Source organism: Notolabrus celidotus, chromosome 23, assembly GCF_009762535.1.
Source record: "Notolabrus celidotus isolate fNotCel1 chromosome 23, fNotCel1.pri, whole genome shotgun sequence".
NCBI classification, from domain to species: domain Eukaryota; kingdom Metazoa; phylum Chordata; class Actinopteri; order Labriformes; family Labridae; genus Notolabrus; species Notolabrus celidotus.
Genome location: NC_048294.1, coordinates 12,435,257 through 12,462,678, shown reverse-complemented (window position 1 = coordinate 12,462,678; position 27,422 = coordinate 12,435,257). Strand labels below are relative to the sequence as shown.

General features: G+C 41.1%; 2 protein-coding genes across 5 annotated transcripts; both read left to right on the top strand.

Annotated features, from left to right (window-relative positions):
* The first annotated feature begins 22 nt into the window (after positions 1 to 22).
* dtx4a (deltex 4, E3 ubiquitin ligase a) lies at positions 23 to 19,353 on the top strand. Of its 4 annotated transcripts, XM_034676052.1 has the most exons (10): positions 23 to 503; positions 833 to 874; positions 1,083 to 1,297; positions 3,725 to 5,003; positions 15,427 to 15,488; positions 15,750 to 15,911; positions 16,014 to 16,075; positions 17,111 to 17,431; positions 17,541 to 17,630; positions 17,730 to 19,353. In XM_034676052.1, exons 3-10 carry the CDS (start codon positions 1,090 to 1,092, stop codon positions 17,958 to 17,960), a joined length of 2,415 nt encoding a protein of 804 aa, XP_034531943.1. In that variant the 5' UTR covers positions 23 to 503; positions 833 to 874; positions 1,083 to 1,089; the 3' UTR covers positions 17,961 to 19,353. The 4 variants fall into 4 exon arrangements, with proteins under 4 accessions (XP_034531943.1, XP_034531940.1, XP_034531942.1 ...); XM_034676049.1 differs by lacking the exon at positions 833 to 874 and having other exon boundaries at positions 23 to 314; XM_034676051.1 differs by lacking the exon at positions 833 to 874.
* Positions 19,354 to 20,706: 1,353 nt separating this feature from the next.
* On the top strand, positions 20,707 to 26,817 carry msantd1 (Myb/SANT-like DNA-binding domain containing 1). The gene is made up of 4 exons (XM_034676147.1): positions 20,707 to 20,777; positions 23,208 to 23,491; positions 23,583 to 23,876; positions 25,535 to 26,817. Exons 2-4 carry the CDS (start codon positions 23,238 to 23,240, stop codon positions 25,821 to 25,823), a joined length of 837 nt encoding a protein of 278 aa, XP_034532038.1. The 5' UTR covers positions 20,707 to 20,777; positions 23,208 to 23,237; the 3' UTR covers positions 25,824 to 26,817.
* The last annotated feature ends 605 nt before the right edge of the window (positions 26,818 to 27,422 follow it).

Sequence of the window (27,422 nt, the reverse complement as noted above, 5' to 3'; positions counted from 1 at the left end):
TTGCGCCACAGTTTCTCTTCCATTCCTACAAGCGTTTTGACCAAAAGAAGATACAAGCTTGTATAAGCATCCTCTTCAGCATTTTTATATCGAAAACAAAGAATTCGATACATTTACAGTTGCAAAGAGCATATAAAATGAGGGACGTTCATGATTGGCCAGACTCGGCTATTGCCAAAATCTGATTGGCTGTTGAAGGCCTCCGAGGCGTGGGAGTGTTCCTGCACACCCGTGTCAAACATTTATATTTCGCCGGGCAATGTATGATCTGTGGTGGGTGAGAGCCACTCGATGGAGACATCATGGATGAACCAGTAAGTGAGGACGAGTCAAAGTAGGTTAAACACAAAAGTGGTGACACATTATCGAATCAATTATGTAACCAAAACCCTGGATTTTACCTCAAGACTGAAGACAGTCACAGTGACAGATGGAATATAATAAAGAAGCCCAGTTCTACAAAGCAGTGATTTGACTGGAGTCATTGGATCCGATCTTGCCTGGTAAATATTTCATTTTTTTTTTCTGAATCAGGTCTTTTTTCTTTAACCTGACTTAATAGATTTAGTACAAAAAAACCCAGAAAGAATAAATTGAAAATAGAAGGGGAAAAAACGCACGTCCAATGGCAGCCTGTCACAGTAACCCACTTCACGACTGCCGCACCACTATGAGCATCCAAGTTGCATTTTCTCCTCTCACCCTAACTTGATTGTACCGAGAAATGATTTCAGTAGACGTCACTCATCTGCATAGAAGGGAGTAAAATGCAACCATCCTGCAAGGCTGTATGCACCCTGAAACGCTCTGTATCCTCGCTGTGTGATATAAGGACACACTGACTGCTGCATAACCGAAACTACAAACATGGAAGGTACGGTTTGCATGTAGTGTCATGCTAAAAATATATATTTATATCCACAGATAGGAGACACATCTGGGTTGCAAACTGTCCAAGATGGATGCAGCGCCGCTGTGCGCAAGGATGCACGGCAGAGCGGCACCAGGGTGTCTCTAAATCCTTAACATTTCGCTATCATTAATGCCTCCTTGTTGTCGGTTTTATTTTTCTATCCTTGCAGGAATAGGATGTTACTAGCATCCGCTGTAGTGGTATGGGAATGGCTGAACGAGCACGGACGCTGGCGGCCCTACAGCCCGGCTGTCTGTCATCACATCGAGGCAGTCATCCGGAGCGACCCGCGCTGTGGTAGTGTCGTCCTCGGCCAGGTGGACTCGCGCCTCTCACCCTACATCATCGATTTGCATTCCATGCACCAGTTCCGACAAGACACAGGTGAGGAGCAGGGAAGAGGATGAGACACCGAGTGGTGGATGTAACGTTGTAGCCGGGCTTGAGGTGGTGGAGGCCTTTTTGCTGCTCATAGGTGTTTATTTTATTTTGCAAGCCTTTATCTGGAATCTGAATCAGAAGTTAATGCCTTATGGGAGTGTGATTGTGCAGCAATGCCTTTTCATGCTTCAGATTTTTTAATATGGATGCCCAAATCTTGTTTCCCATTAGGTATTCTGTATTAGGTTACATTTGATGTAGAGGTTTTAAAGCACAGCAAGGGGAGCTTTGGTTTTGAGAGGATTCAGTGCCAGAGTGAGTCATTCTGGTGGGACCTGTGTGTGCGTTTGCATGTTGCACCAAGGCCACAGGAGCAGCTGAAGTGTCAAGTCATACCAACAGACAGAAAACATGTTACAGCACACAGTGTTATCAAAACTGCTGTCTTTTTCTAGAAAAATGTATCCATGAAAACTCCTGCCATCCTCATAACAAAGACAGTATCAGATGACCTTCGTTACCTGTCAAGTATCGACCGGTATTGCCAGATGAACACTGTTCCAATACCTCATTTATTAGCCTTGAAAAAATAAGTAACAATAACACATCGACCATGAAATACTAGCAGATATATTAGCCAAAGCTGGCAAAACAATAGCAGTAACTCTTATTTTTTGATGATACTTGACTTTGGCAGTGTGTTTTCCCCCTAGACTTCGTATTAGAATAAGTCTCATGGAGAAAATACGACAACAGTGCCAGCAAAGATAGTTATATGAGCTTAAAGCTGTTGTTGGTAGTCGTGATATAAACATCAGTTCGGAGAGAGATTTCAAATGTCAACACTACCCCTCCCCATCAGATTTCCCCTACTTCTCGTGTGCATTCTATGAGGAAGTAGTGCCGGCTTCCAAGCCAATCAGGGTAGGAGAGTAGCTCTGATTGGTCGGTGATAACGGGAACGAGGGGAATAATAACATTGCTTTATACAAAGGCATTGGAAAGCACAGAGATTTTGTGATAGTCTCAATTACTCCACTTACCGATGAGTACCGATGGGTATTATGACCTTTTCTTCAAACCCAGCAGAAAAAAAGTCACGTTTTTTCCACCTTTCCTACCAACAGCAGCTTTGAGCTAGCAGAATGTTATCTTTCACAACATTTTCTGTTCTTCTTGTGGGTACTCGATTTGGGCATTTTGTTAAATTAGATATAAATATTGGAATAAGTAATAAGGAGAAAATACACAACAGCAACGCAGTGCTAGCATAGAAAGTGATGTTAGCCAAAACTAGCTACATGTTTACATGCTAAAAGGGCATTCAGTTGTGGCAATTATTTAAGTCTACATATTGGAATGGATATTGGGCTGGAAAAAAACAAGATAATATCTATAAATTATGAAAAGTCACCTTTCATGAATTAAATTTGTATGTGTTAGTCGTGTGAGACAAAGCTGGGAATTATCAGTTTTCATTCTCTAACATTGGCAGAGACCCCTGATTCCCCCCTCTGTCAACTTTGGCTGACAAAAGCCTTTGTGCTGTTTGTTTTCCAACCAGCAGAAGTCCAAATTGTTGGGCTGGGGGTTGGCAGGAAGGGTACCCCAGTCTACACAGGAGACAGGGAGGAGGAGGAGGAGGAGGAGGAGGAGGAGGAGGAGGAGGAGGAGGAGGAGGAGAGAAGGGATGAAGGGTGGATAGGAATGTCAGGAGTCTGAGGACTCTGATGAAAAGGGGTCAATGGGAGCAAAGTATATGAATGAACTTCCCTGTTGTCCTTTTTTTAAAAAGGGATTCAAAGCTGTACATTTGATTTTACACAGTCTATTCTACATGTTTTCTCTAGGACTGTAAGCTTCAAAGTTTAATTCAAAGACTTCAACGGCTTTAATATAATAGGTAAAAATAAAGTGCTTAATACAGTGCTTAAAAAACTACCTCATACTCCCAGATAAAAGACTCCACTTGTCAAGTAGTTGGAGGTCCTCTTTTGTGTTTCGGATGCAGATTTGATTTGTTAAGGCTTTGCAGTCTGAAGACTCTGTAGAGTTTCTCTGGACACCCTGAGAAAGCAAACACAGCCAACTTTTTGGACGGATCAAGGCTGCCAGCCAATCAGAATCCAGAACACCATGTGCTGTTACCAGGGGCAACCTGTTTGCCCAAATTCTTAGCAAGCAAACAGAGACATGTTGAATTTGTGAGGGTTTTAATGTACTTGCCACCAGAAGAACACTGCGGTCTTATTGCAACTTTCATTCACCACAAAGAATCATGACAGTAGTTTGAGTAGAAGTGCTCAAATTTTATTTTCATTATAGAAGTCTTGCTCTTGAAGTTGAAGGAGGCAGTGACACCTTTCTAACTCTTGCACTTATAGAAAACCTTCAAACTATGGATGATTTATCTGCTTATTCATGTCCCAGGTACCCTTCGACCGGTACGACGCAGCTTCTACGATCCCACCTCAGCGCCGGGCCAGGGCTGGTTGTGGGAGTGGGAGAACGACACTGGCAGTTGGACGGCTTACGACACAGACGTCAGCATCGCTATCCAGGCGGCACGTGATCGTCAGCAGCCCTGGCTGGACCTGGCGCCACTGGGATTCTGCTATCTCATTGACTTCGAAAGCATGACCCAGATTAATGGGCAGACGCAGCGCTGCCGACGCATCCAGCGTCGCTCCGATTTGGCGTACCCGCTCGTGTCGGGGCCCCTGCCGAGATCGCACCATGCCTGGGGTCCCATGTCCATGCCCAGCCATGGAGGACTGCTTGGGGTGGATGTTTCCGGTGTTGGTATGGGGATCAGGATGGGCAACAGCGGGACTGGAAATGGGAGTGCATACCCAAGTGGAGCACTTCCTGCTTCAGCCATCACCTCTTTAGGACAACCATGCGCCTGTCAGCAGTGTATGTTGGTGCTAAGCGTCAAAGCAGGCGCAATGGCGACTGCTCACACTTTAGGGCGGAGGCCACCACAGACAAAGCCACCTAGTCCAAAAATTAGCAGTCACCCAATCCCAGGAGGGTCCTATTCACTGACACTTCCCCGGCCTCCGTCCCTGTCACGCTCCCTCTCCCCACACAGGACCTCTATAATCGGGGCGACAGGTGGATACAGTATGGGTGGTATGGGTGGTATGGGGGGTATGGGCGGTATGGGTGGTATGGGTGGTATGGGCGGTATGGGTGGTATGGGCGGTATGGGTGGTCCTGGAGGTATAGGTGTGGTTGGCAGTAGTGGCATTAGTGTCTCCAGCTATGGCTTTGGAGGAGGCTTCCCCCACTCCCTTTCCCTCCTTAACTCAGCTACAGCAGCCCTCTCCATCTCCTCCACCCGCCCACCACCTCCGCCTCTCCCTCCACCTCCACCACCTCCTCCTCCACCTTCAACCACACTTTCCTCCTCCTCCTCCTCTGCTGCCATCTCTTCCCCTCATCCCCCCACCCAGTCCTCCCTATCAGCATCCTGCTCCGCCCCTACAGTACCAGTCCCTGCTCCGGGTCCCCCGCCTCCTCTCATCTCCACGGCTGCCTCCACCTGCACACCTTCGCCTTCTGCTCGGGTGCTGGGTCCAGTGTCTTCATCTAGTGCTGCTGCTTGCGCAGCTCCTCTGCCACCAAGGTCCAGCTTGGCCGGACTCAGCCGACCTGCACTGCAGCGGATCGCCATGGCACAGTCACGTGCCCTTATCGCCTCTGGGTGAGTTCACAAACACATGGATGTTTAAGTTGAAAACTTTGAAAAGTTGATAACTCTTGTTATCAACTGACTGCAATTTTTTTTAACTTTCCTTCCTGATCAGACACAGGACCAACAAGCTAGCAAGTAGGGATGGGTACGATTACTTGAGTACTCGCCATTGACCCCATTATTAGAAATAGCATTTTGTTACGGCAGCTACGGCAACACTTTAGGAACATATTATCCCACCGAAAGCAAAAGCACAACAAATACAGATTTGTCTGTGAGACCTGCGACATGTCAGCTAAAAAAAGTGATGTCTGGAAGTACTTCGAAAAAACAATGAAGTTAATGAGCCGTGCAAGATATATGGCGTTAAACTTACATACCATAGAAATACTAGTTTGATACTTAAACATATGCTTCAAGCACAAGGAGAAAACAGCGGAGACAGATAACAGGCAGTCTCCCATCACGTATTTTGCTCGCCCTGTTAGCACACGTCATTGTGAAGAAACCAGAGCGGAGAGGATTAGCCTGCTGATAACCAAAATGGTAACTGGAGATATGCTCCCATTAAGTTTTGTGGAAGGAGAAGGCTTCAAAGAGCTGACCGCGTTAGTCAAGCCGGAGTACAAGCTACCATCACGGAGAACAACAACTACGAGAGTGGAAAAGATGTATGTAGAAAAGGCAGCAGGACTTACTACAATTCTGGTCCGGTAGGCCCGTGTCCGACGGACTTTTATTTATTTATTTTTGTTTACGCTTAAAAAAATAAATAATTACGAGTACTCAAGTAATCCTTCATTAGAAAATTTGATTAATCGAGTACAAGGATTACGGTAAATTCCCATCCCTACTAGCAAGCAGGTATTGGTCATCAGAACTCTGGCATAAAGTTCACATAAAAGCCAGTTAATAAACACAAAATGTCTCCTGACTTAAGCCTTCAATTGACGGCGTAGCATACGTGTTAATCTGCGTAGCTCCGGTATCTACAGAGACCTACACACGTCGCCGACGCAGACCTCCTCCAAAATGTAACTACAAGTCGAAGCAACGCAGACTGCAAGCCCTGTGATTGGTCTGCTCAGCGGCATTGTATTTCCTGCATTTACAGCACTTCTGGGATCCCCACACATCAGCCGTGTATTTAATCTCCTCCGATGTGTCCTCTCTATTCTTCCCTGTAATCATGTCTGTATGATAAACAGCAACATGTATCAGCTGTGAATTAACATAATACGCTCGCTCGCAAAATCGCTGTGGAAAAGTAAACAGAAAACGTAGCACAAGTATGTAGTGCTCACGTCCGCATCAATCTCTGCTCTGTGGGGTCGACGCAGAAGTGTAAATCCGGCTTTACTGTTCTTACAGCAAAAACTTTGAACTACTTTACATACAATGTCGAAAGAAAAGCTGCAAGATCCATCAACAAACTCTGCCCTTTAGCATCTTTAAGCCCATTGTTTTGTTTTTTCTATAGCCAAACTTCACTCTCATTTGTCTTTTTCCTAACAGCAGCAGGAAGCTGATTTACAGTGCAAGCAGTAGATACCAAGAGTTAGTGGCTATCTTGTAAGATGTTCAGTTCTAGATTGAAAGCACAATTCTAAGCACAATACCGGACACTAACCAGAGACGAAGGGGTAGGAAAAAATAAGAGTAAAACAATACATTATAAAATTGATACAAACACTGGGATGCAACACATCAAAAGGAAAATAAACAAGTTTTATGTATCTGCAATAATTGTGTTTAAAGTAAGAAGAGCACTCTTTGTGACTATCAAACTAAATTATTTCAATCCCTGTTTATCTTGCATGATGAAATAATCTAAACCAACACATATATCAAGAGTAATTTAAACAGGACTTTCAGATTATTGTCCAGCCCTTGTTACACAAGTACATGACCAAAGTGCTCATTAGCATTCACAAGCCTTTAATCTTTTTCATAAAGTCCATCAGGGTCATTCATCTCCAGTGAAAACAATGACGGGCATTCACGCCGAACAAGGCCCAGTTCTCACACATTTCACATTCCACATGTTTGTCATGCAACCACTTAATGATGGATTTACTTTGCAAACGAACACACACACACGCACGCACACACACACTCACTCACACACACACACACACACACACACACACACACACACACACACACACACACACACACACACATACACACACACACATACACACTCACACACACAGCATGTACGCACATACATGTAGTTGTCACGTACATAATTGGGGCCTCCAAAATAGGAGAAGCCTGAATTACTTAAATTATTTTGGGGCTTTATCCTTATAAGATGGAGCTACGCTCTGATTCTAGCATAAGTGCTAAAAGCACAGCTAGCTAGTTTCAATCACCAGCTGTAACAGGATATATTTTTATAAGTGGACTACTGGCTCATAAACCCCGCCTCCTTAATGTTAACAAACAGAAAAGTCAAACTAGAATTAAAATTCAAGTCAAATATATTTTTTTTCTAAAACATGGTTTCTGCCATTATGGTTAGTTCTTACTATTATGATTTGTGTTCAATTGTTAGTTTCTTTTGTTAGGTTTCAATTTTAGTCATTTGAGTCTGAAAAGAGGGGATGTGACATCATGATTGACAGCTCTGTTGACAAATGGCGGCTCATGTAGCATTCCACTCCAGATTAGAAGAGGAGGAACGGGGAGAGAAAACGTCAGAAACAAAAACACCAAAAATGATTGAACTTTACAAAGTCATAAGTGTCTGCTTCAAATCAATACGAGAATCCGTTTTTCTGTTGACTGTGCCCACATTCGATGTTTTGGCTAGCTTAGTGGGTGGGACGTCCGTCCCGCTTATAGACTTTGTAAATAATGGATGTAGTATCTGTGACGTCACCCATCTGTTCCTGAGCGCTGTTTTGAAGCCAATCGACGGCGGCAGCCATATTTGAAATGCAGAGCTCAACCAGGCATAGTGTGACGTAAAGGGGCGGAGTTTGAGCCTCCTAGCCAAAAGCTATGTGTTCCCGTCCAGGAGTCAAGTCTGTCATGTCCTTATTTGGGCAAAAACTCGTAATCGTAATATCTTCTGAACCATTGTGTTAGAAAAAATTTCACCCCCTGTACAGTGTGTGCCGATAGAAAGATTAGCTACGTAGAGCCAAGCCGTTTTTTGAACCAGGCTGTAAACATGTTTATTAATGCTGCAAAGATCGTCTTTTTTGTATTGGTGTGTATGTGGTTTCCGGTGTCTCTGCAGCCAGCCCCAAGCAGGCTCTCGATGAATTGCAGTTTATAACACTTCCGCATGGGCTTCATAGTTTGAGACCGGCTGCACGAACGCAATATATCAGCGCTCGTGGAGGCGGCCTTCTGGCTTCAAAGCTGAAGTGACATTGTCCATTCATTATACTGTACAGTCAATTATTCTTTTTACTATAATACCACAATAATATTTCTGGAAGCAGTGTTAGAAGGAAAGTAGCATGCTTATATTTAGTCCCCCTTCCCCGCAAAAAAATGTTGCTGCTTTTTATTCTTTGCTTTGATGTCTGTAGTGCAATTTTAGATTAACAAGGATGTTTTCAATAGAGTTTTTTAATCAGGACAGTTTGAGTAACCTGAGCAGAGCATATATTTGTATATGCATGTCTGTGATATCACAACTTACTCATAGCCAATCATGGTCCAACAGATTTTTTTTACCCCTATACATAAGTGTGATGTGTTAAAGCTAGAAACTTATTTCAAATTATCAATTTATCTACCCATCATTTAAAACCTAAATAATGTGTGGTCATCATGAGATCTTCTTGTATTTACTGTTGCCAGCATCACTGAGTGTTTACTAATGAAGGAGGTCACAGTATCCATGAGTTGTAGCCAGAGGGCGCTGGTTAGCAAGATGCCTTTGCTGAGGGCTGGTTCTGTGTCAGGTGCCTTTCAGCAAGCAGGTTACAAATCTAAGCTTCTGTGTTTCTGGGCTAGTGTTACTGTTTGTGCTGCTGCCAGATTTCTAAATGGAAGAAATCATTCACTTTCTGTGCATTCTGAATTATTCAATCACTTTTTAGTCACTTTATCTGTCTTTGATAGTCAGTATCTATGAACTTGGCTGGGTGTAGTGTGATCAAACCTTGACTTAACAGCCACGTGCAGAGTATAATTTGTGAGCCCGCCCAGCAGGATGCACTAACTTCCTGAATCCTTGCATTAGCAGCCCACCTAAGCCTCAGATTAATAGCAAATAGCACAGACTTAATAATGCTCTAGTAATCTCTGCGTTTTGTGTCAGGAGTGCTGACCCATTCTCTCAAAATATCAGGTGAGAGCACCTGCTGCTGCGGTAACACCTGCAACGTCACACATAGAGTCCCTCTGATCCCGTGAGACTGGGTTTCCCTCTGTTGTTCGCCCTTCTCTCCTTCACTTCTACTTAGCTCAATGTGCACTCATGCGCCTGCTGTCATCATCCTACAGTTTTATCCTTAAATTAATAGCTGGCACACCGTGAGCACTGTTGCAGTTTAATGCAACATCTGGCTAAGCTTGTTAACCCAGAGTTAAAACATTTAAATCCATTGACACATGTAGGTAATTAAGCTCGCCTTTATACATATGAAGTCATTTAAAGAAGGACACAAGTGAAATACAGTGGAGATTTAAGCCTTGAAGCATTGTCTCCTTTAGTCTACAGTTAAGTCCAAATACATGTACTTCATCATCATCAGTCAGTAGCTCACTCAGTTACATTGTCTTCAGTTTAGCTGCTAGCTGCAAAATGGTCCACCAAGTTTACAAGTGGATTGCTAACAGGTTAACGCTTCTCTTTGGTGCTGGAGATTGTGTGGGAGGGTTGAAGGTATGATGGTTAGTGAATATCTTCCAAAGCATTTCAAATATGAGAAGCGGAAGTGGAAAGATTGATAAGATTATAACGAGTTAAGATTATTTTTTTCCCTATTAATTGGTGCTAAACATTGATATCTTATTGCTATTGGTAATAGAAACTTGGTATGTGAGCTTTGAAGAGAGGGGGATAGAGCAGGAGGAGAGACAAGTAGATTGAGGAAGCTTCACCGTGCTAAGTTTAGCTGCTAGCTACTAAATGGTTCTCTTTGTTCACTAGCTAGTTGCTAATGGAGTCAGGCTGCCAGTTGGTTGCTTAGCCGTTATCAATCAATCAATCAATCAATCAATCAATCAATCTTTACTTGTTTAGCGCCAAATCACAACAAACGTTATCTCAACACGCTTTTACAAACATAGGAGTTCTAGACCACTCTATGTCTCTATGTTAGTGTACAACAGATTATGTCAGGAGGTTATTTTTGATAAAAACAAGGAATCATTTAGACTTACCTGGAATAGTGGCATTGCTAGCTAGAAAAACAACAACACAACAAGCTGAAAGCCATTGAAACACTCTCAGGCTATATCTTCGTCACATTTGCACCAAACCATTTGATCAGGTTGTGATACTACTTAATTCACTGGAGTGGTTTTAAGGCAACAGGTGATTTTTATACACCTATAGTGTATATTAAATTCAGTTGAAATCTGCCACCTTTACCTCCTAGCTTTAAAGCAGAGGTGTCAAAAGTATTCACATTCATTACTCAAGTATAAGTATAGATACTAGGGTTTAAAAAGACTTCTGTAGAAGTTGAAGTATCAACTCAAGCTTTTTACGCAAGTAAAAGTGTAAAAGTATTGGTTTCAAAACTACTTAAAGTATAAAAGTAAAAGTGATGTAAGGGGGAAAATGCCATTAGGGACAAAAGCTTAAGCTGCACCACAGGGGCCTATAGTGCACTAGCCCATCTCCCAAAAAAAACATGTTTCTAGAGGCCATAACGACGATAATGTTGTATTAATATGTTAATATTGAAATATTTGGGTTGCACCTGTTTCAGCCGCATTTATGCCCATTGAAAATGAACTCATTTTCGTACAATGCAAATACATTAAAGAACCATATGTGTGTACTACTGAGCATTAACGTGTTTCAAAGAGCAAAAGATATGATGACTAGTTGCCTATAAATATTGTAATGGTGCAAAAAGTCAAACTTCACAGGCATGTTATCAACAGCCTTTATTGGAATGTCTATTTTTAAAATGTAAGGAGTACAAAGTACAGATAATTGCGTGAGAATGTAAGGAGTAGAAGTAAAAAGTTGAATGAAAAATAATTATTCCAGTAAAGTATAGATACCCAAAATTTCTACTTAAGTAAGTTAACAAATTATTTGTACTTCTTTACTTGACACCTCTACTTAAAAGCTGTAATAAAGTTAGCACTAAGCTAGCTTTCAAAAATCTAATTTATATTAAATTAAATTTCACTTGAGTAATTCTAGATGAGCAGTTGCGCTCAAATTAACTCTGTTTTTATTTTGTAATGTAACTGTAATAAAGTAGTATACTACATTAGTTCTTAGCAAAGCCCTTAAAGAAAATGATGCACAGGCACAACAAAACTACAAGCCCGTATCTGTTTTGGGACACAAATAAGAGATAAATTGTGAGGAGATTTAGATATACCATATATTGACTTCGATAGTTGTATTTATTGATTTTGAAAAGATGCAATTATCCAACATTGTGTAAATGAGTGTAAAACAATTAATGAATTCCAGTCAGGGGAGTTCGTGCATTGTCAGTATTTGTTGTTGTTTTCTTTGTGTTCAGTGAAATGATGCAGATGGTCTGCTTGTCAAGGGTCAGAGATTATCACAGTGACGAGAGTTGCCTTTTTAAAGCGCACACCTGTCATGGAACTTTCACCGTCACCTGCAGTGGATTTGTTATCTCCATGTTTGTCACTGCCACAAATTCTACTCTCTATTCATTCAGCCTGAGCAGAGTTTTGACCACACCCTTCAGGATTTATCTATTATTAGACATACAGTGAATGAAGCTTTGAGTGTTTAAACGTGCATGTCTGTGTGTTGACATATGCTAAAGCTTCAGCAGTCCAGATGGAGGCAGCGCTAATGCTACTAGATTAGCCGGGATCACAGAAACGTGACTTGCTGACACACCTCCTCCTCTAAGTTGCCCAACCTTCCCCTGCTTTTCCCCTTCTTTGTGTAATCTGTTTTATCATATCACTTACGTTCACAAATGTCAATGAACTTTTTCCTCAATGGGGTTTGAATCGGTCAGCTGTCACGTTTACCATCAGCTACCACTACGGCTCTGACCTTATGTTGGTAAACAAGCAGATATAGTAACACAGTGGAGCATAAATAGATTTACTGGTACGGGAACTAATTGTTACCGTCTTATCTTTTATACCAGAACATTAAGCCTACAGTGCAACCTACAAGCCTTAATTACCTTATGTTTACCCCACAAACAGGGTCAGTAGCATCACAATTGACAGGTATAGTTACGGATCCATAGTTTAAATTAGTGCCACAGTTTGAATTGTACCATTTCCTATCATTTAGATTATGTCTTGCTAAAATAACCCATAGACTTGCAGACAATTTAACAATTCACCTTTACTCTTACAAGATTAGCTGTGTCATATGTAGCCTAGCCGTAATAGCTCATTGAAATTTAACATCTATGTACAAATATGACTTTATAGCTCATAAGAATACAGATTCAGAATCAGAATCTGAATCAACTTTATTGGCCAGGTATGCTTGAACACACAAGGAATTTGACTTGGTAAACTGTGCTCTCTTTGTAAAAAGGCATAAGAATAAGGCATACAAATAAAAATAAAAATATAATAATAATAACATCAACTATAAACACAAAAGAACAACAAAAAGGCATGACTAATATGTACATGCTAAACAAAATAAGATAATAGTGCAGTGGTGAGTAGTGTGGAGGTAGTTTTACATTTAAAGAGTATAGTAGATGATAGTTTAATAATAAAAAATATACATTGTATATTTACATGTTTATTTACAGAGTATGGATCCTCGTTTATTTCACAGCGACAGGTATGACACTGTTATGGTTTAGTGTTCATCAGAGCACAGTGCAGAGAGTACAGTGCATAAAAGAAGCTCAACACGCTTTATAACACATGTATAACACTTAATAAGATAGATCCGGGTAGTTTTTATTTATCGCTTTTTTGTTCACACAGTTAATTGTATTCTTCTAGAATCTGTAGTTTTTATTATTTTGTTGTAGTTTTTTTGTATTCTTTCTTTCTCAACCAGGACTCACTCCTAAATTTTGTTCCCTTTTGTACACGAACATGTTCTGGAGATACTATAAACTTCGAGAGAGTGGAACATACAAAACAAAACAAGTAGTTGATTGTTAGTTTCAAAACCACAGAAACCTTAAGCAGACACGCATTCTTACTTATTATTTACTCTGTCATCTTGCGATAACAAGAAAGACTTTTCTTGAGATCTCGGCTCAACGTCAGATGATCATAACTCGTACCCGGTATAGGCTCAACTTACCTCATTCGTGTGGGCAAAGGCAGCACGGCATGTCGTGGTCTGGCCTATCATGGAGACCGAACTATTTCTGGGGTTTTTAGATCAAAATTATTTCGTCATCCTGAGAAAACAAGCTTGGTTATGTTTGTTATTTTTTGGTGTACAACCAGCGTTGTTCTTGAGATGATGAGAAAAATAAATGGAGATGATGGGGAAACCTGCGTTGTTATTTTTGGGTGAACAAGACAAATGAGTCAAGATCTTGAGGAAGACGCCCAAAAATGACTTACTATTGGAAATGGGAGTTACAAAATACATGGATGTCTGTCCACTTAGGGCTTCCATACATTGTTAATAAATAAAAGACTTAATAGGTAAATGACTTCTGGTGAACGTAGGTTTTCAAGAAAAGGAATTATGTAAGGTTTTAAATTTTAATGTAGTTGTTTTGTCATTTGTCATTAAAACCAGTCTGCTAGTAAGAGGCTTAGAAATGTGTATATATATATATGTCAAAAGCCTGAAAAGCTTGTTTTCAAGGTGTGTATTGTTAAACCTCATAATGTAAACACTGCAGTTAAAGCCACAGTAATCAGGGAGATACCAAAACGATCATTACAATAGTTAGCTTCAATTGATGCAACACCACAAAGTGTTAAAACCATACTGCCAAAATCTCAGCTCAGGATTCATGACAGCAGCTGCGCTATCTCAGCAGTAGCAGCGTGTTAGCAGCCAGTCATATGTGCTGGAGTCTGTCAGCCTTATGGCAGCCGGGTTAATGTGACGTGGTACCTGACAGGTAATCCCCGCTGTGACCAATCCCTGGCCTACAAGCAGAGTTCAGTCAACAGATGGAGGCAGGTGGATTAGCCTTATAAAAGGAGGAAGGAGACCTGACAGTCGAGCAAACACAGGAGAGGAAGACAGGGACAGAGACACTGAGAGACGGAATAGCTGCTGGAATATCTGTGCTGCATTTCAAGGAGCAAATATGACTATTATCAAAACTGGCAGACCGTAAGTACACACCTGTGGCTGGGCTGTGACTGTGATTTGTACCATGTGATGTGTACATGTCGTTCACCTGTAAACACGAAGAGGAAGGTTTGAAGTTTGTTAAAAAATAAGGGTGTTTGTAATCCTAGTTTAGCTGATTTAAAGATCGAAATAACTGAATTGAAGAAGATGGATGCTGCCTCATCTTTTATTTTGAAAAATATGTTGTAATGAGTTTTGCTTCTTTCAAATGATAAGATAAGATAAGATAAGATAAGATAAGATAAGATAAGATAAGATAAGATATTACTTTATTGATCCCCCGGGGGGGAAATTCAGTTGTTACAGCAACCCAGACATAAGTACAATCAAGAAAGAAGTTTCAATAAGTACAAAATAAGTACAATAAGTACAAAATAAGATAAAAAAATAAAAAGATAAGTAAAAAATAAAAATAAAAATAAAACAAAAAATAAAAACAAAATAACATAAAAATAAATAAAATAAAATAAAATAAAAATAAGTAAAATAAAATAGATAAATAAAGCTAGAATACAATTTAGATATATAAAATGAAGTGAAGGAGCCAGAATTTGCCTCATGAAAGGTAATTTCAGGCAACCTTTTCTGATATTTTCCCTCTGCTTTCTTCAAAAATGACCTTCTAACCAATGATAGAAAACAAAAAACGTTCATTCATCAGTGCCAGGTGTCATGTGCAGCCACAAACGTCATAATCTTTAAGCCTCACCAAGCGAGACGTCCTACCTGGCAATTATAGGACAGTAAGTCAACTTGTGATGAGCGGCATCTGCTTGTTTCCCAACATGACGCAGCAAAAGCTCCTTAACCTGGTGACATTTACAGAGCTGGGCGCGAGCATATGCCGCAGCCAGCTGCATGTGTAATTACATTTGTTTACAGGTGGTGATGCTTAAGAATCTAGAGCGAGGTGACTGTTATAGATGTGCTCTTAGTATGATCTGTTGGCTGATGTGGGTTTGTTTTCTTGTGTTTCAGAGTGCCCACAGTTCCAGTGAAGAACCTGAATGGATCCAGCCCTGTGCACCCTGCACTGGCAGGTAGTTATGCTTTTAAGATTACTCCACAATCCCAAAAATCAGAGGTACTTCTTTAAAAAATGTGTCCAAAATTCATAATTTAGGACTGTAAGAAGTCCTAAACTTGCAACTGATGAGTTAGTAAAATAATGACACATCATAGATCATAATATTTAGCGCCATATGTAACTGGTATTAGAGTAAATCCACAGACCAGCCTCCAGCTGTATGGCTTAAAACGGTGTGTCTAACCTTCCTCCCCCCTCTGCTGGCTGCATCCAGGCATTACAGGCATCCTGATGAGCGCAGCAGGGCTTCCTGTCTGCCTGACACGCCCCCCCAAGCTGGTGCTTCATCCTCCACCTGTCAGCAAGAGCGACATCAAACCTGTCCCCGGTCTGGGTCACTGCTGTCGCAAGACCACAAAGAAACAGGCTCGTAAAGGTGAGTTTTCATGAAGTCTGATTGTACTTGATATACATGAGTATATACGTGAGTATATTTATCATATTCATTTGAGTCATTTTATCTGTTTTGTTGTTACAGGAAAGACCCCTGAAGAGGTCGTAAAGAGGTACCTTCAGAAGGTCCGCAATCCCCCTGAGGAGGTGAGCTCTTTTTTCAGGACTTTTAAGTCAAATGAAACAAAAATCACACAATCCAAGCCGGAAGAATTACTCTACCAACATTCAAATATCACTACGCTACACGGGAGGATAAGGGCCACATATAGGATGAAACAAATTGAGCTTAAGAGAATAACCTTGTGATAATATGGTTCTTAATATTTCAAGAATAAAGCCATAACTTTACAAGGAAGAAGTCTTTAGAAAAGAAAAGTCCTACATCTACAAGATACTATATTGATTGTATTCAGTATCTGGTTATTTATGAAACCTTTACTGAAGTGTTACTTAACAAGGTGCTCCACGTTCTGCATTATAGTGCAGGTGGTTGGCTGCTCTTCTGATGCTCCCCTTCAAAATACAGGTTAACTATAATAATCTTTATTTATAAAGCACTTTTCAAAAACTATGTTACAAGTACAATGCCTCAAAGGACATGTGCAAAACAAAGAACATTTTAAAAGACCACACAATTAGTGCAAGTATCATTGCTTTCAAAAGAACATAAAACCATAAAAAATAAAATAAAAACAAAATAAAAGCAGGACTCTGTGCAAGGCACTTTGATTAAATGAAATCAGGAAATGCTCTCTGATAAAAGTACGTTTTGAGCAATGACTTAAAAGAGAGCACAGAGTCCGCCAACTTAATATCCTCAGGCAGTTCATTCCACAGTCCGGACAAACGCCTCGTCTCCCCTTGTTTTCAGCCGAGATTTGGGACCGAAAGCGGCTATTTGCCCGAGGATCACTATAGACTCGAATTAGGAATTTTTAGACTTTATTGTCATGAATTCACAACTTTATTCTCGAAAATAATTCTTGTGAAAACGCATCAAATTTAAGCAGTTTTGGTTGAAGTGGTTGAACTTATTGTGTGGCCTGAGTTTGGAATAATGTAGCAGGCAGATGGGGATGATTGTAGCCTTTAATTCTTACGTCTCTTCATTGATGAAGACCACAAGATATGGCTGAAAGCTGTCATTTCCAATATCTTGTATTTGTTTTCCCATCTCAGGACTGCACCATCTGCATGGAGGCCCTGTCCGGACCATCAGGCTACAAGGGCCCCGGCGTGGGTGGCATCTCACGGGCTGAGTCAGTAGGCCGCCTGGCGCAGTGCGGTCACCAGTACCACCTCCAATGCCTGGTCGCTATGTACAACAACGGCAACAAGGATGGCAGCCTGCAGTGTCCGACCTGCAAGACTATCTACGGAGTCAAGACCGGCAACCAGCCCCCAGGCAAGATGGAGTACCACGTCATCCCCCACTCGCTACCCGGCCACCCAGACTGCAAAACCATCCGGATTATTTATAACATCCCTCCTGGCATCCAGGTAAAGTCTGGACACCAAATCTTGCATAACACCAGCTTCCACAGTGGAAAACAGGAAGTGTTTTATCTTTTCTAGAAGGATTCAATGTATTTTTTTTGTTGCTGTTTAGGGCCCAGAGCACCCGAATCCGGGTAAACCTTTCACTGCCCGTGGGTTCCCCAGACACTGCTACCTCCCTGACAGCGAAAAGGGACGCAAGGTAAACCAGAACACCCCTCTCCTGTCTAAGAGAAATTTGGTATTTTTATCTCACGTGACCAGAAGTATAATCTTTTCTTTCAATCTTCTATCATCAAAGGTTCTTAGACTTCTCCTCGTGGCATGGGACCGACGCCTAATCTTCTCTGTGGGTACGTCCAGCACCACCGGCGAGTCAGACACAGTCATCTGGAACGAGGTGCACCACAAGACGGAGTTTGGCTCCAACCTGACGGGCCACGGCTACCCAGACCCGGGCCACTTGGACAACGTGCTGGAGGAGCTCAAAGCTCAGGGTATCACTGAGGAGGAGTGTCTACCCAGGGACTGAACAAAAAAAACACAAGCTGGAGCAAACAAATTATATTCAACAACCGAGAGTGTTTTACCACCCAAGAAGGAAAAAAGCCTTCGAAAGGACAAAAACTCTGAACAGGAAAGATGCAAAAATTGTTTCAGCAGCATATGCTGAGAGTAAGATTTCTCTTATGACTGCATGAGCCAGTAATGATATGTGAGAAATGCGTTTTTTTCTCCTGATGCAGTTACAGTGTCAAGATCACAGGTGTTGTTCAGTGAAACATTTGAGACCACTGTGCACATACAAGTCAGTGTTAGATTTAAAAAAAAACATTTATACTGTGAGACTTCATATCAAGAATGTAACTACTGGTAAGTGGATTTGAATTGATGAGGTATTGCCACTACTACTGCTGCTAAGTGGAATTAAAAGGAGGTAAAAACGCCTGTAAGGTTACAGTGTTGGTCCACAAGCAGAAGAAACCTTCGACTGCAGATGAATCTTTCAAGTGTATAACTGGATATCTGAGCATGAATATTTGCTGACCTCTAGTGGTATTTTTCCAGAACTACATTCCTTTCTAGGTTTGATTTTTATTCAACTGTATTGATGTATATTATGAAAACTTGATATATCACATAACATTGTTTCCATTCTCTCATGTTTTTATATTTTGATTTTACATTCTGTTTCATATATGGTGTGGTTTTTTTTGCATTGTTTTTGTGTGTGTGGTGCGACAGACTCTCGTGGGGTGAAGTGAAGATAAGCTACAGGAGTATGCCTGACACTTTATATGCCATTTACCAGCCCCTTCTTAACTCAAAACATCACTTTCTGTATTTTGTATTTGATAGTTTTTAAAACTGACATTCCTTGACTTTGAAGCCCATAGAGCATTTGGGAAAGCTTTCTATGTATTCTTGTTTTAGCTTGATGTGAAGGACTGGTGAAGGAAAAGCTACTATGGATTATCCCCCCCCCCCAAAAAATAAAATTGCTAGGATTAAACCTACTGCCTGAGCTTAGATTTGCACAGAGCTATCCGCCTAGTATGAAAATAACCCTGGACAGTTGTATCTACTGTATTTCTTATGTAGGACACACCAGCCTAAACGCTCCAATCACACTCAAAAATGTGGTCATCTGTTGGTTTCTGTCATTTTTAGTTTCTGCCATGAGCAGGTGCAAAAGACTATCTCTTGTTGTGGATCTAGCTTTGGCCAAAGTGGTCCAGTCGGTTTGCATTCGGTCCTGTACGGACCGGTTTATTATGAGGTACACTAGATGAGTTGACTTACTAATGTAGGCCAACATTGAAAGCATTTATGCTTTATGATACTTTCTGTATGCACTGTACTGTATGTATGTGTTTTATGTGCACAAATTTGCATTAAACGTTTTTCTAAGGTTCAAAAGATAACAGTGCCTTTTCCTTTTTGTGATGTCACTCATTTAAAACCTAACAAGCACAAACGTTCATACTTATTAACTATACTAATGTGCTTTTTATTTACAGCAGACACTGCTGCCACAAGAAAGTCTGCTTTCTACCACCTGAAGAACATCTCCCGGCTGCGTCCATCTCTCTCCGATTCAGTTGCCCAGACCCTCATCTATGCTTTCATTACCCCCCGGCTGGATTACTGCAATGGAGTCCTGCTCGGGGTACCCAGCAATGTCCTGGACAGGCTCCAATACGTGCAGAACTCAGTTGCCAGGGTTCTTACGCACACCAAGCCCTGGCAGCACATCACCCCCACTCTCATTCACCTCCACTGGCTCCCTGTAAAGTACACCTATAAACTCCTCCTCCTCACCTACAAATCCCTGCAGTCAAAAAGCACCTCTTCTTCAAGGCCTTTCCCCATTAGATAGTGTTATCCCCATCTACCCCCAAGACACCCTACCTGACCCTGTGAAGCGACCTTGGGTTTCCTGAAAGGCTCTATATAAATACCAGTTATTATTATTATTATTATTATTATTATTATTATTACAAGTGAAACACACAAGATAAAAGTTCATGCTGAATTAAAGAATAACATTAGCACATGAAGAAAATAGTCAGAAGGTTAAAAAATCCAAAGAGTTTGCTAGCTACTCAGCCAGCCACTTCACTAGCTAGTTCGCTAGCCATCATAAGCTAGTCTTGTAAGACCAATGTCCTTTAACACAATTTCTAATCTTTGAAATTATACTATTTATATTTTGATTAGCAACAGACATTGTGCCCAAAAATTATATAATAGTAAACATTGTGTGACAACTTAGTCCAAGAAGAGAAAAGCACTAGGCTATAGCCAACAATTTCAACCCACTAGTTAACATTAGCTGACCACTGTGAGCTTCCAGTGTGAAAGGGCAGCATTGAATTCAAGTGAGTCCTTCAACATGACAGTTTATACAGAATTAAAGTGACACTATGAAACTGTGGTTAACAACACACTTACCACAAGATAATTATAACTGCTAACATATTTTGACAGAAGTGCAATCAGAAGAAACTTAACTTGTTTGCTAACATTTCCTGACCACTATAATTTATTAGTCATCCAAGACCAATGTTACCTTTACCATGTCAACTTTCATACTTTTTTGTACCACTATGGCACTTATAGCCAATAGACAGTGAGGCTACATTGAACACATAAGAGATCTCAGGTTTGCTAATGTTAGCTTGCATCATAAGATAGTCTTGCAAGACCAATGCCTAGTCCTTAAACACACCAATTTCTATACTTTGAAATGATACTATTTTATATTTGATTGTCCACATCTCAACCCACAAGCCAACATTAGCTGACCTCCATGAGCTCCATTGCACAAGGGCAGCATTGAATTCAAGTGAGTCCTTCAACATGACAGCTTTAATATATTTAAGTGACACTATGAAACTTTGGTTAACAACACACACTTACCACAAGTGACTAATACGAGATAATCGTAACTGCTAACATATTTTGACAGAAGAAACTTGAACTGTTTGCTAACATTTCCTGGCAACTATAGCTAACTAGTCATCCAAGACCAAAGTTACCTTTACTGTGTCAACTTTCATTCTTTTTTTTTTTTTTACCACTATGGCACTTTGAAAGACAGTGAGGCTACATTGAACACACAGGAGATCTTTGCTAGCTCACAGCAGGTTTGCTAATGTTAGCTTGCCACCATAAGTAGATTTTGCGAAGATCTCTCTTTGAAGTAGATCGTTTTTGCCTTTTATGATTGATACTGACTTATCTATTTAATCTTTAAGGGGAAAATAGTCTATTTTTTCTCTCAAAGTAACACTGGCTTCCTTTGTGGGCCCTAAACAATTAATAAACAAATTCCCTGAAAGCTATGTCACATATTGATAATGTTAACAACTTCTCAGAAGTGAGACCATGAAAAAAAGAGAATTTTAAAGACCAATTTTGGCATTTGAAATCTGCTATGTGGGTCCAAGTTTGTCATTAAATTAAAACTAAGTTGATATTGTATAGATTACCTTCTTTACTTACATCTACCTAAAACATGAGGAGTGGATGATCAGTTTATCCGTAGATTAGTCTGGCTCTTGGATTAGTAGTCCGGATTAATTCCACTTTAATGAATGAAAAACTGTACGGAGGCAATTACAGTGGACCCCAGCAAGAGGATTCAGTTCTGTTGAAATAAACAAAGGCTGAAGGGCGCATGTTTTTAAGTAACTGAAATCATCTTTATTTTAAAAAAAAGAGCATTTCTGACTTCATGATGCACCTAACACAGCCAGTGGGTTTTTTTCTGAATTGAAAAATGCTACCCAATATAACTCTGAGAATAAACTGCCAAGGCAGCAATCTCAACCCACTTCACCTTCAGAATGGTAGAAGAAATAATATTAATCCTTAGTCAAAACACTACCTTTTAAAACCAAAGCCTTTCAACTGCACACTGAAGGAAACCTTGAAAAACAAAAACACTCAAAACCTTTCACACCAACTTTCATTTGCCCTTCCATTTCCACAACGGCACAGCTTAACCTTGGTTTTAAGTGACAGATGTGATAGATTGGGATAAAGCTGCCAATTTGTGGTATGAAAATGCACCGTCCGCCTGTCAGGTCAGAGAGGAGCAGATGGGTTAAGGGTCTAATCAGGCCGGAGTTAAGCCGACTGACAGCAACTAGTGGCTGTAATCAAGATGAAGTGAGCATGCACGCCTTTTATAAAATCCTTACTATTTCTGTGCTTTTCAGTCTTTTCAGAGACAACGTCCAGCAGAGGAAGAGTTTGGGAGTTTCAGTGTATTTGCAGTCGACAGTGTGGCTGTAGTGCAGCTCTGACAAAAAGGTGGGAACAAAGAGAGGTTAGAGAGAAAGGCAGCAAAAGACAGAGGGGGGGGAAATGCACATATTATGGTAGATTAGGGTGCTTGAGACGAGGATCCGCCCCTCACTGAGACCCAAAGGGGGGAGGGGTCTTTAAACATGGTCAGAGAAATCCTTGCTGCAGGGGTCTATTGTCTACAACCCGTGGCTGTGATTAGAAAGCAGATTACAGGAGTCAGCATCTTGCAGTTCTTTGCACGAGTGTCTTGGTTGTTTAATACATGCTGCCATTTTGTCTGATGTCTGTAGTTTCCTCCTAAAGCATTTTACAGTGTTTCTGTGAAAGCCCTTCCTCTACCTTTTAGATCTGAACTGTAAAGCTGGAAGTGTTTTCCTTTCCTCTACATCGTGCCAGATAGAGCAAATCCTCCCTCTCCCCTTCTCAAAATGATTTGTCTATTATTAAAAGCTTTTAAATGGAGCAGCGTGTTGGCTGACTACCAAATCCAGCGCCTTGTTGCTAGGGAAACACATACCCGTGGTTTCGGCTCTCTCTTTCTCTCTCTTTTTTCCCTCCTCCCCAGAGGCTCATATTTCAAAACTGTCAGCAACCTCATGCGCTCACACTGCTGCCTTTCAGCTAAAAGCTTTTTGTGCTCCTGTGGAGCAGAATGGAGGGAGAAGACGAGTGCATGGGAGTGGTTATAAAGAGAGGGAGGGAAAATGAAGGGCCTCCCTCTCCGTTGCCAAGGCAACTTGATGTCACCGTGACATCACGCACCACTAAAAGCTTTTAACCGGATTCCTCTCCTGCCTTAGGCCCCATTTTGAGTCCTCTTTCAGCAGGGCTAGGGGGGAAGGGCACATGCAGGACGGTGTGTGTGCATGTATCACTCCCTCTCTGCACATTGAGCTCAGCTCTTAGCAAGTAAAAGACTTTCAAATTGAACCTCTAAAGATCCTATTTCTGCAAAACACAGCCAGCACAGGCCAAGAGAACCATTTCAAACATGGCATCAGAGGACGGTTTCAGCTACCTAATACAAGGCCACAGTGAGAAACACAGACGGGCCCCGAATTGGACAGACGGGGAAATGAAGGCCCTCCTGTACGTGTGGGAGGAATACCACAACGAATTGAAAACAAGCAAGAGGAACGCAAAGGTTTACGAGAAGATGTCCCAGAGGTTTTTCCAGCTGACTGGAGAGCAGCGTTTCAAAGAGGAGATCAAGATGAAAATCACCAACATGTCTTTTCAGTACAGGCAAGTGCACTACATCCAAGTGTCCCAACACAGTTCTGACTTTAAACCCCAGCTGTTGCATGACATTAAACCTCTGTTTCTGATCCAACAGGCGACTGAAAGCCACATCCATTGAAAGCGGGGAGACACCAGACTGGCCGTATTTCAAACCCATTGAGAAGATCCTCTCCAAGCCGCTGGAGAATGGGCGGGTGAACTGTTTGGACTACCAGGCCTCAGCTGCGGGTCCCTCCACTTCCTCTCAGTCTACAGACAACGTGGTGACCCTGACAGATGACGGAGTGATAGGATTCCTGCCAGAGTACACGGGCTCCTCAGATGAGATGGAGATTAAACAAGAGCTGGACTCACTGAGCTCTGACAGTGAGCACACACAAGGCTCCAGGTAACAGGAAGTGCACAAGACAGGTTTTATGGCTGTTATGTCACTGATTGAGGCAAGAAGTTTATGAAGTGACACTTTGAATATTGTGATTGAGGGAAGCAAATCACCTTAGTCGGTCATTTTCAACTAAACTGAACTAACGGGCCTGCAAGGCTTTACTTTTTCAGGATCTCACGTTTCCTGTTGTCTGGAACAGTGCAGTATTACCCTGCAAGTACTACTAGAATTTTTTTAATTAAACTTATAGAATATCTTTATTTTGGGTGTACATCTTCTTTTTTTTAAAGACCATACAGAAAAAATCAAGGAAAATGTGCTAAAAATGATCATTATTACATAAAATGTATTTATTTATTTTTAATAACTTTTAAATTCATATAAATGTTTTTATTAATTTACAGAATTATCCAATATGCAATCAGCCTAGCTGAACTTAACTTGTCAAAAACTTAGATTTAAGTTCCTGCGACACTGCTATGGCTAGAAAGGCTACCATTTTTAGCCAGAGTAGCTTAGCTTCGTTGTCCTACCTACAAAAACTTCTTTCTTATTTTTAAGTTATGATAAGCACAGTAACCTTAAAATAATTGATCAATATCTATGTATTTCAGCTCCAGGAAACAAGGAAAAATGAAGGATAGTTAGTTTACTCTAAGGCTAATTTTGGTTATCCCCATAGACTGTATAAATAATGGACATAGTAACCGTGACATCACCCATCTGTTTCTGAAGCGCTTGTTTTGAGGCCAATCGTCAGCGGCAGCCATATTGCTGCTGTCAAGCGATTGTGAGGTAAAGAGGCGGGCTTTGAGCCTCCTAGCCAACAGCTACAGTGTTCCCGCCTGTCAATCAAGTCAGCTGTGCCTCTCATTGGAAGACTCGTAATCTCAATATCTTTGAAATTGCTGTGTTAGAAAAAAATTCAACCCCCTGCAGTGTGTGCCGATGAGCTATCCAGACTACACTCGTCTTTTGTACCAGACTGTAAACATGTTTATTTCTGCTGTAAAGATCGTCTTTTTGAATTGGTGTGTATGTGGTTTCCGGTACTTCCTGAGCCAGCTTCAAGTGGATCCTCTATGCAGTGCAGTTTTTAGCACTTCCGCATTGGACTCATATTTTGAGACCGGAGGTTGCCGCTTGGTTATCCCCAACTAGCTGTTAGCTGGAAGCTAGCAGCATCCCAGCTGCATTTGACAACTGATTGGGTTACAGCAGCATGTTTAAGGCTGTCTCATTATGTTAATGCTGGTGTTTGGTTTCAGCTCAATAGCAAGCTGTGAAAAAGGCAGCTACGTTCAAACCTGAAATTATCTTCAATATGATGGTGATGGAGGTTCAATTACATGGTATAGCTTATGTTAGCGAGTTCGCCAGCTAGTTTCCATTTGCCATGCGACAGAGGTGATTCTATGTGATGCCAGTTAAGGGTAGAAATAAAAGCTGTGTTTTTGAAGAGCATATCATTTGTATACAGCTTTCTTTTTTGTTGTACATTTTTGGTAAAATGGGAAAACTTGAAGGCTTAACTAAAGTTGCTGATTTAGCAATTTGCAGCTGATCGGAACTGTAGGCCGAACATTGATTGCTTGAATCAAGGGATCATCTCTTACACCCCAAAATGACCTTCTCTAAGAGGCTACATCTTTGCCTTTCAGCTCTCACCCTTTAGGCAGGAAAAGACGCGGCAACAGACAACAGTCCATGAAGAGAAAGAAACTCCGGGTAATGCAGGCCATGCTGCAGCAACAGAAGAGGTCGAGCCGGGCCATAGAGGAGACATGCAGGGAGGTCCGTCGAGCCATGCACCAACAGAACCTCCTCCAGGTCCAGTGTCTGCAGCTGCAGGAGCGCATGATGAACCTGCTGGAGAAGATGATCCAGCCTCCGTCTACTACGTCAGCATCGTGGGGCCAGGGTGGGGTCAAAGATCCAGGGCAGCCATAAAGCATGATTTTTAGGTTTGTCTTGGAGAGATTATTGTCTTGCCTCACCTATAGCCTATAGTTATTATAGAGTTTAGTTTAGTATCCAACGTTTGGAAGGCGTTTTGCGTTGCAGATGAAACGTTGGTCTTATCGGTTCAGAAATGCTATACAGAGGTACAAAAATACCCTGTTAGGATTTCTCAAGGTGCCATAAGCCTGAATATATTAAAGGAGGATGCCCCTGCTAATATCCCTTCATGATATATGCTGGTTGTTAAGCATCTGTCATTCTCCAAAGTGACATTTCATCTTCAGGATATTTGTTATACTTCTCGTTTGTTTGATTATTTGTCAAGCGCCCTTTTTAAAATCACTGTGGAACAACAGCCTTGCAAAAATACACTTGTCACTTCACTGTGCTGGGATAATTACATGTTGTGAAGGTTTGATGCCAAAACTGGGCAATTTGTAGCATAATGAACCAGGAGATGAGGCAATAATCCCTTTTACTGTTAAAGGAGCTGATAAACATAAAATTCAGCCTTCAAACGGTCCTTTTTGTGCTGAGTAGCATTATATTTGACAAAAGGAGTGATAAGGCAGGGTTGCTTCTGACCTTGAATTTATGTAGTTTACATAAAGATGTGATAAAACTGAAAGTGAACTGTAAAAGACAGAGTCCCTGACCATGGCTTCTCTGAATTTAAGAATGAAAGAGTGAAGCTCTATTTCCTCCTTTCAACTGATATTCCTGTTCAAGGTGAGTCTCATGTAGATTCCAGAAAGATAAATCTGAACAACTGAGTCACAAATTGATTCCTCTTCAGATTCAGCAACTCTACTGTGACTATACAGTGATACATCTTGTGTGCCCTTGTTGTTTTAGGATTAGGTAATGCAAACTTCAAAACAGAAACAGAATAAACACTTATTTTTCCTCAATATGTAAAGACTTCCTGTTCTTTCCCTTTGCTGCATTTCTGCTGAATAAAATAATGCACAAGCTGCAGTCATTTATTTGTCTTTTATTGTATCTGCAGTGTTATTATTACTGAAATGCAAATACACAGAAGGCAAGGTCTGATAGAGCCCAATTCTTAAAGTCTTTGCCTTTCAGCCTATTTTAAGAGGATTTGGAGAAACTGGGGATTAAGTTGGTTCTATTGCACACTACACTAGCTTCATGTCACTCACTGTTTCTGAAAATGAAAATGCATTGTTTTGCAAAATGTAGACCAAATGTTGCCACCGGTTGCCACCTGTCATATTGGTATCCATCAGTCTTAAAAAGAAATGGCTTCATGTTTGATCGCATCGGGATATTCATCAGAATTATTATATTACTGCCCCCTTTTGTGTGTACAGCACACGTGCAATAAAGCCATGTGACAATGTGTGCAACCGTTGCAGCACTTTGACCACAGAGGCATTGTTTACACACCACCCGCGGTTAAGTGCTGTAGCTCCAGAGTGAGAGACAGAAGGAGAGAGATATTTATGATAACTGAATGAGGAATACTGCACAAATAGCAAACGGGTAAGGTATTAAACTACATTTTTTTTATAATAATGACTATTCTCAGACACTAAATGTCGTGTAAAGAAAATGAACATGCTG

Coding starts and splice junctions, on each gene's coding strand:
- dtx4a (XM_034676049.1), top strand. CDS start 292: ATGGAGACATCATGGATGAACCA. Junction 1,298..3,724: donor CCAGTTCCGACAAGACACAG/GTGAGGAGCAGG, acceptor TTCATGTCCCAG/GTACCCTTCGACCGGTACGA. Junction 15,912..16,013: donor AAAGAAACAGGCTCGTAAAG/GTGAGTTTTCAT, acceptor TTGTTGTTACAG/GAAAGACCCCTGAAGAGGTC.
- msantd1 (XM_034676147.1), top strand. CDS start 23,238: ATGGCATCAGAGGACGGTTTCAGCTACCTAATACAAGGCCACAGTGAG. Junction 23,492..23,582: donor AACATGTCTTTTCAGTACAG/GCAAGTGCACTA, acceptor CTGATCCAACAG/GCGACTGAAAGCCACATCCA. Junction 23,877..25,534: donor GAGCACACACAAGGCTCCAG/GTAACAGGAAGT, acceptor TTTGCCTTTCAG/CTCTCACCCTTTAGGCAGGA.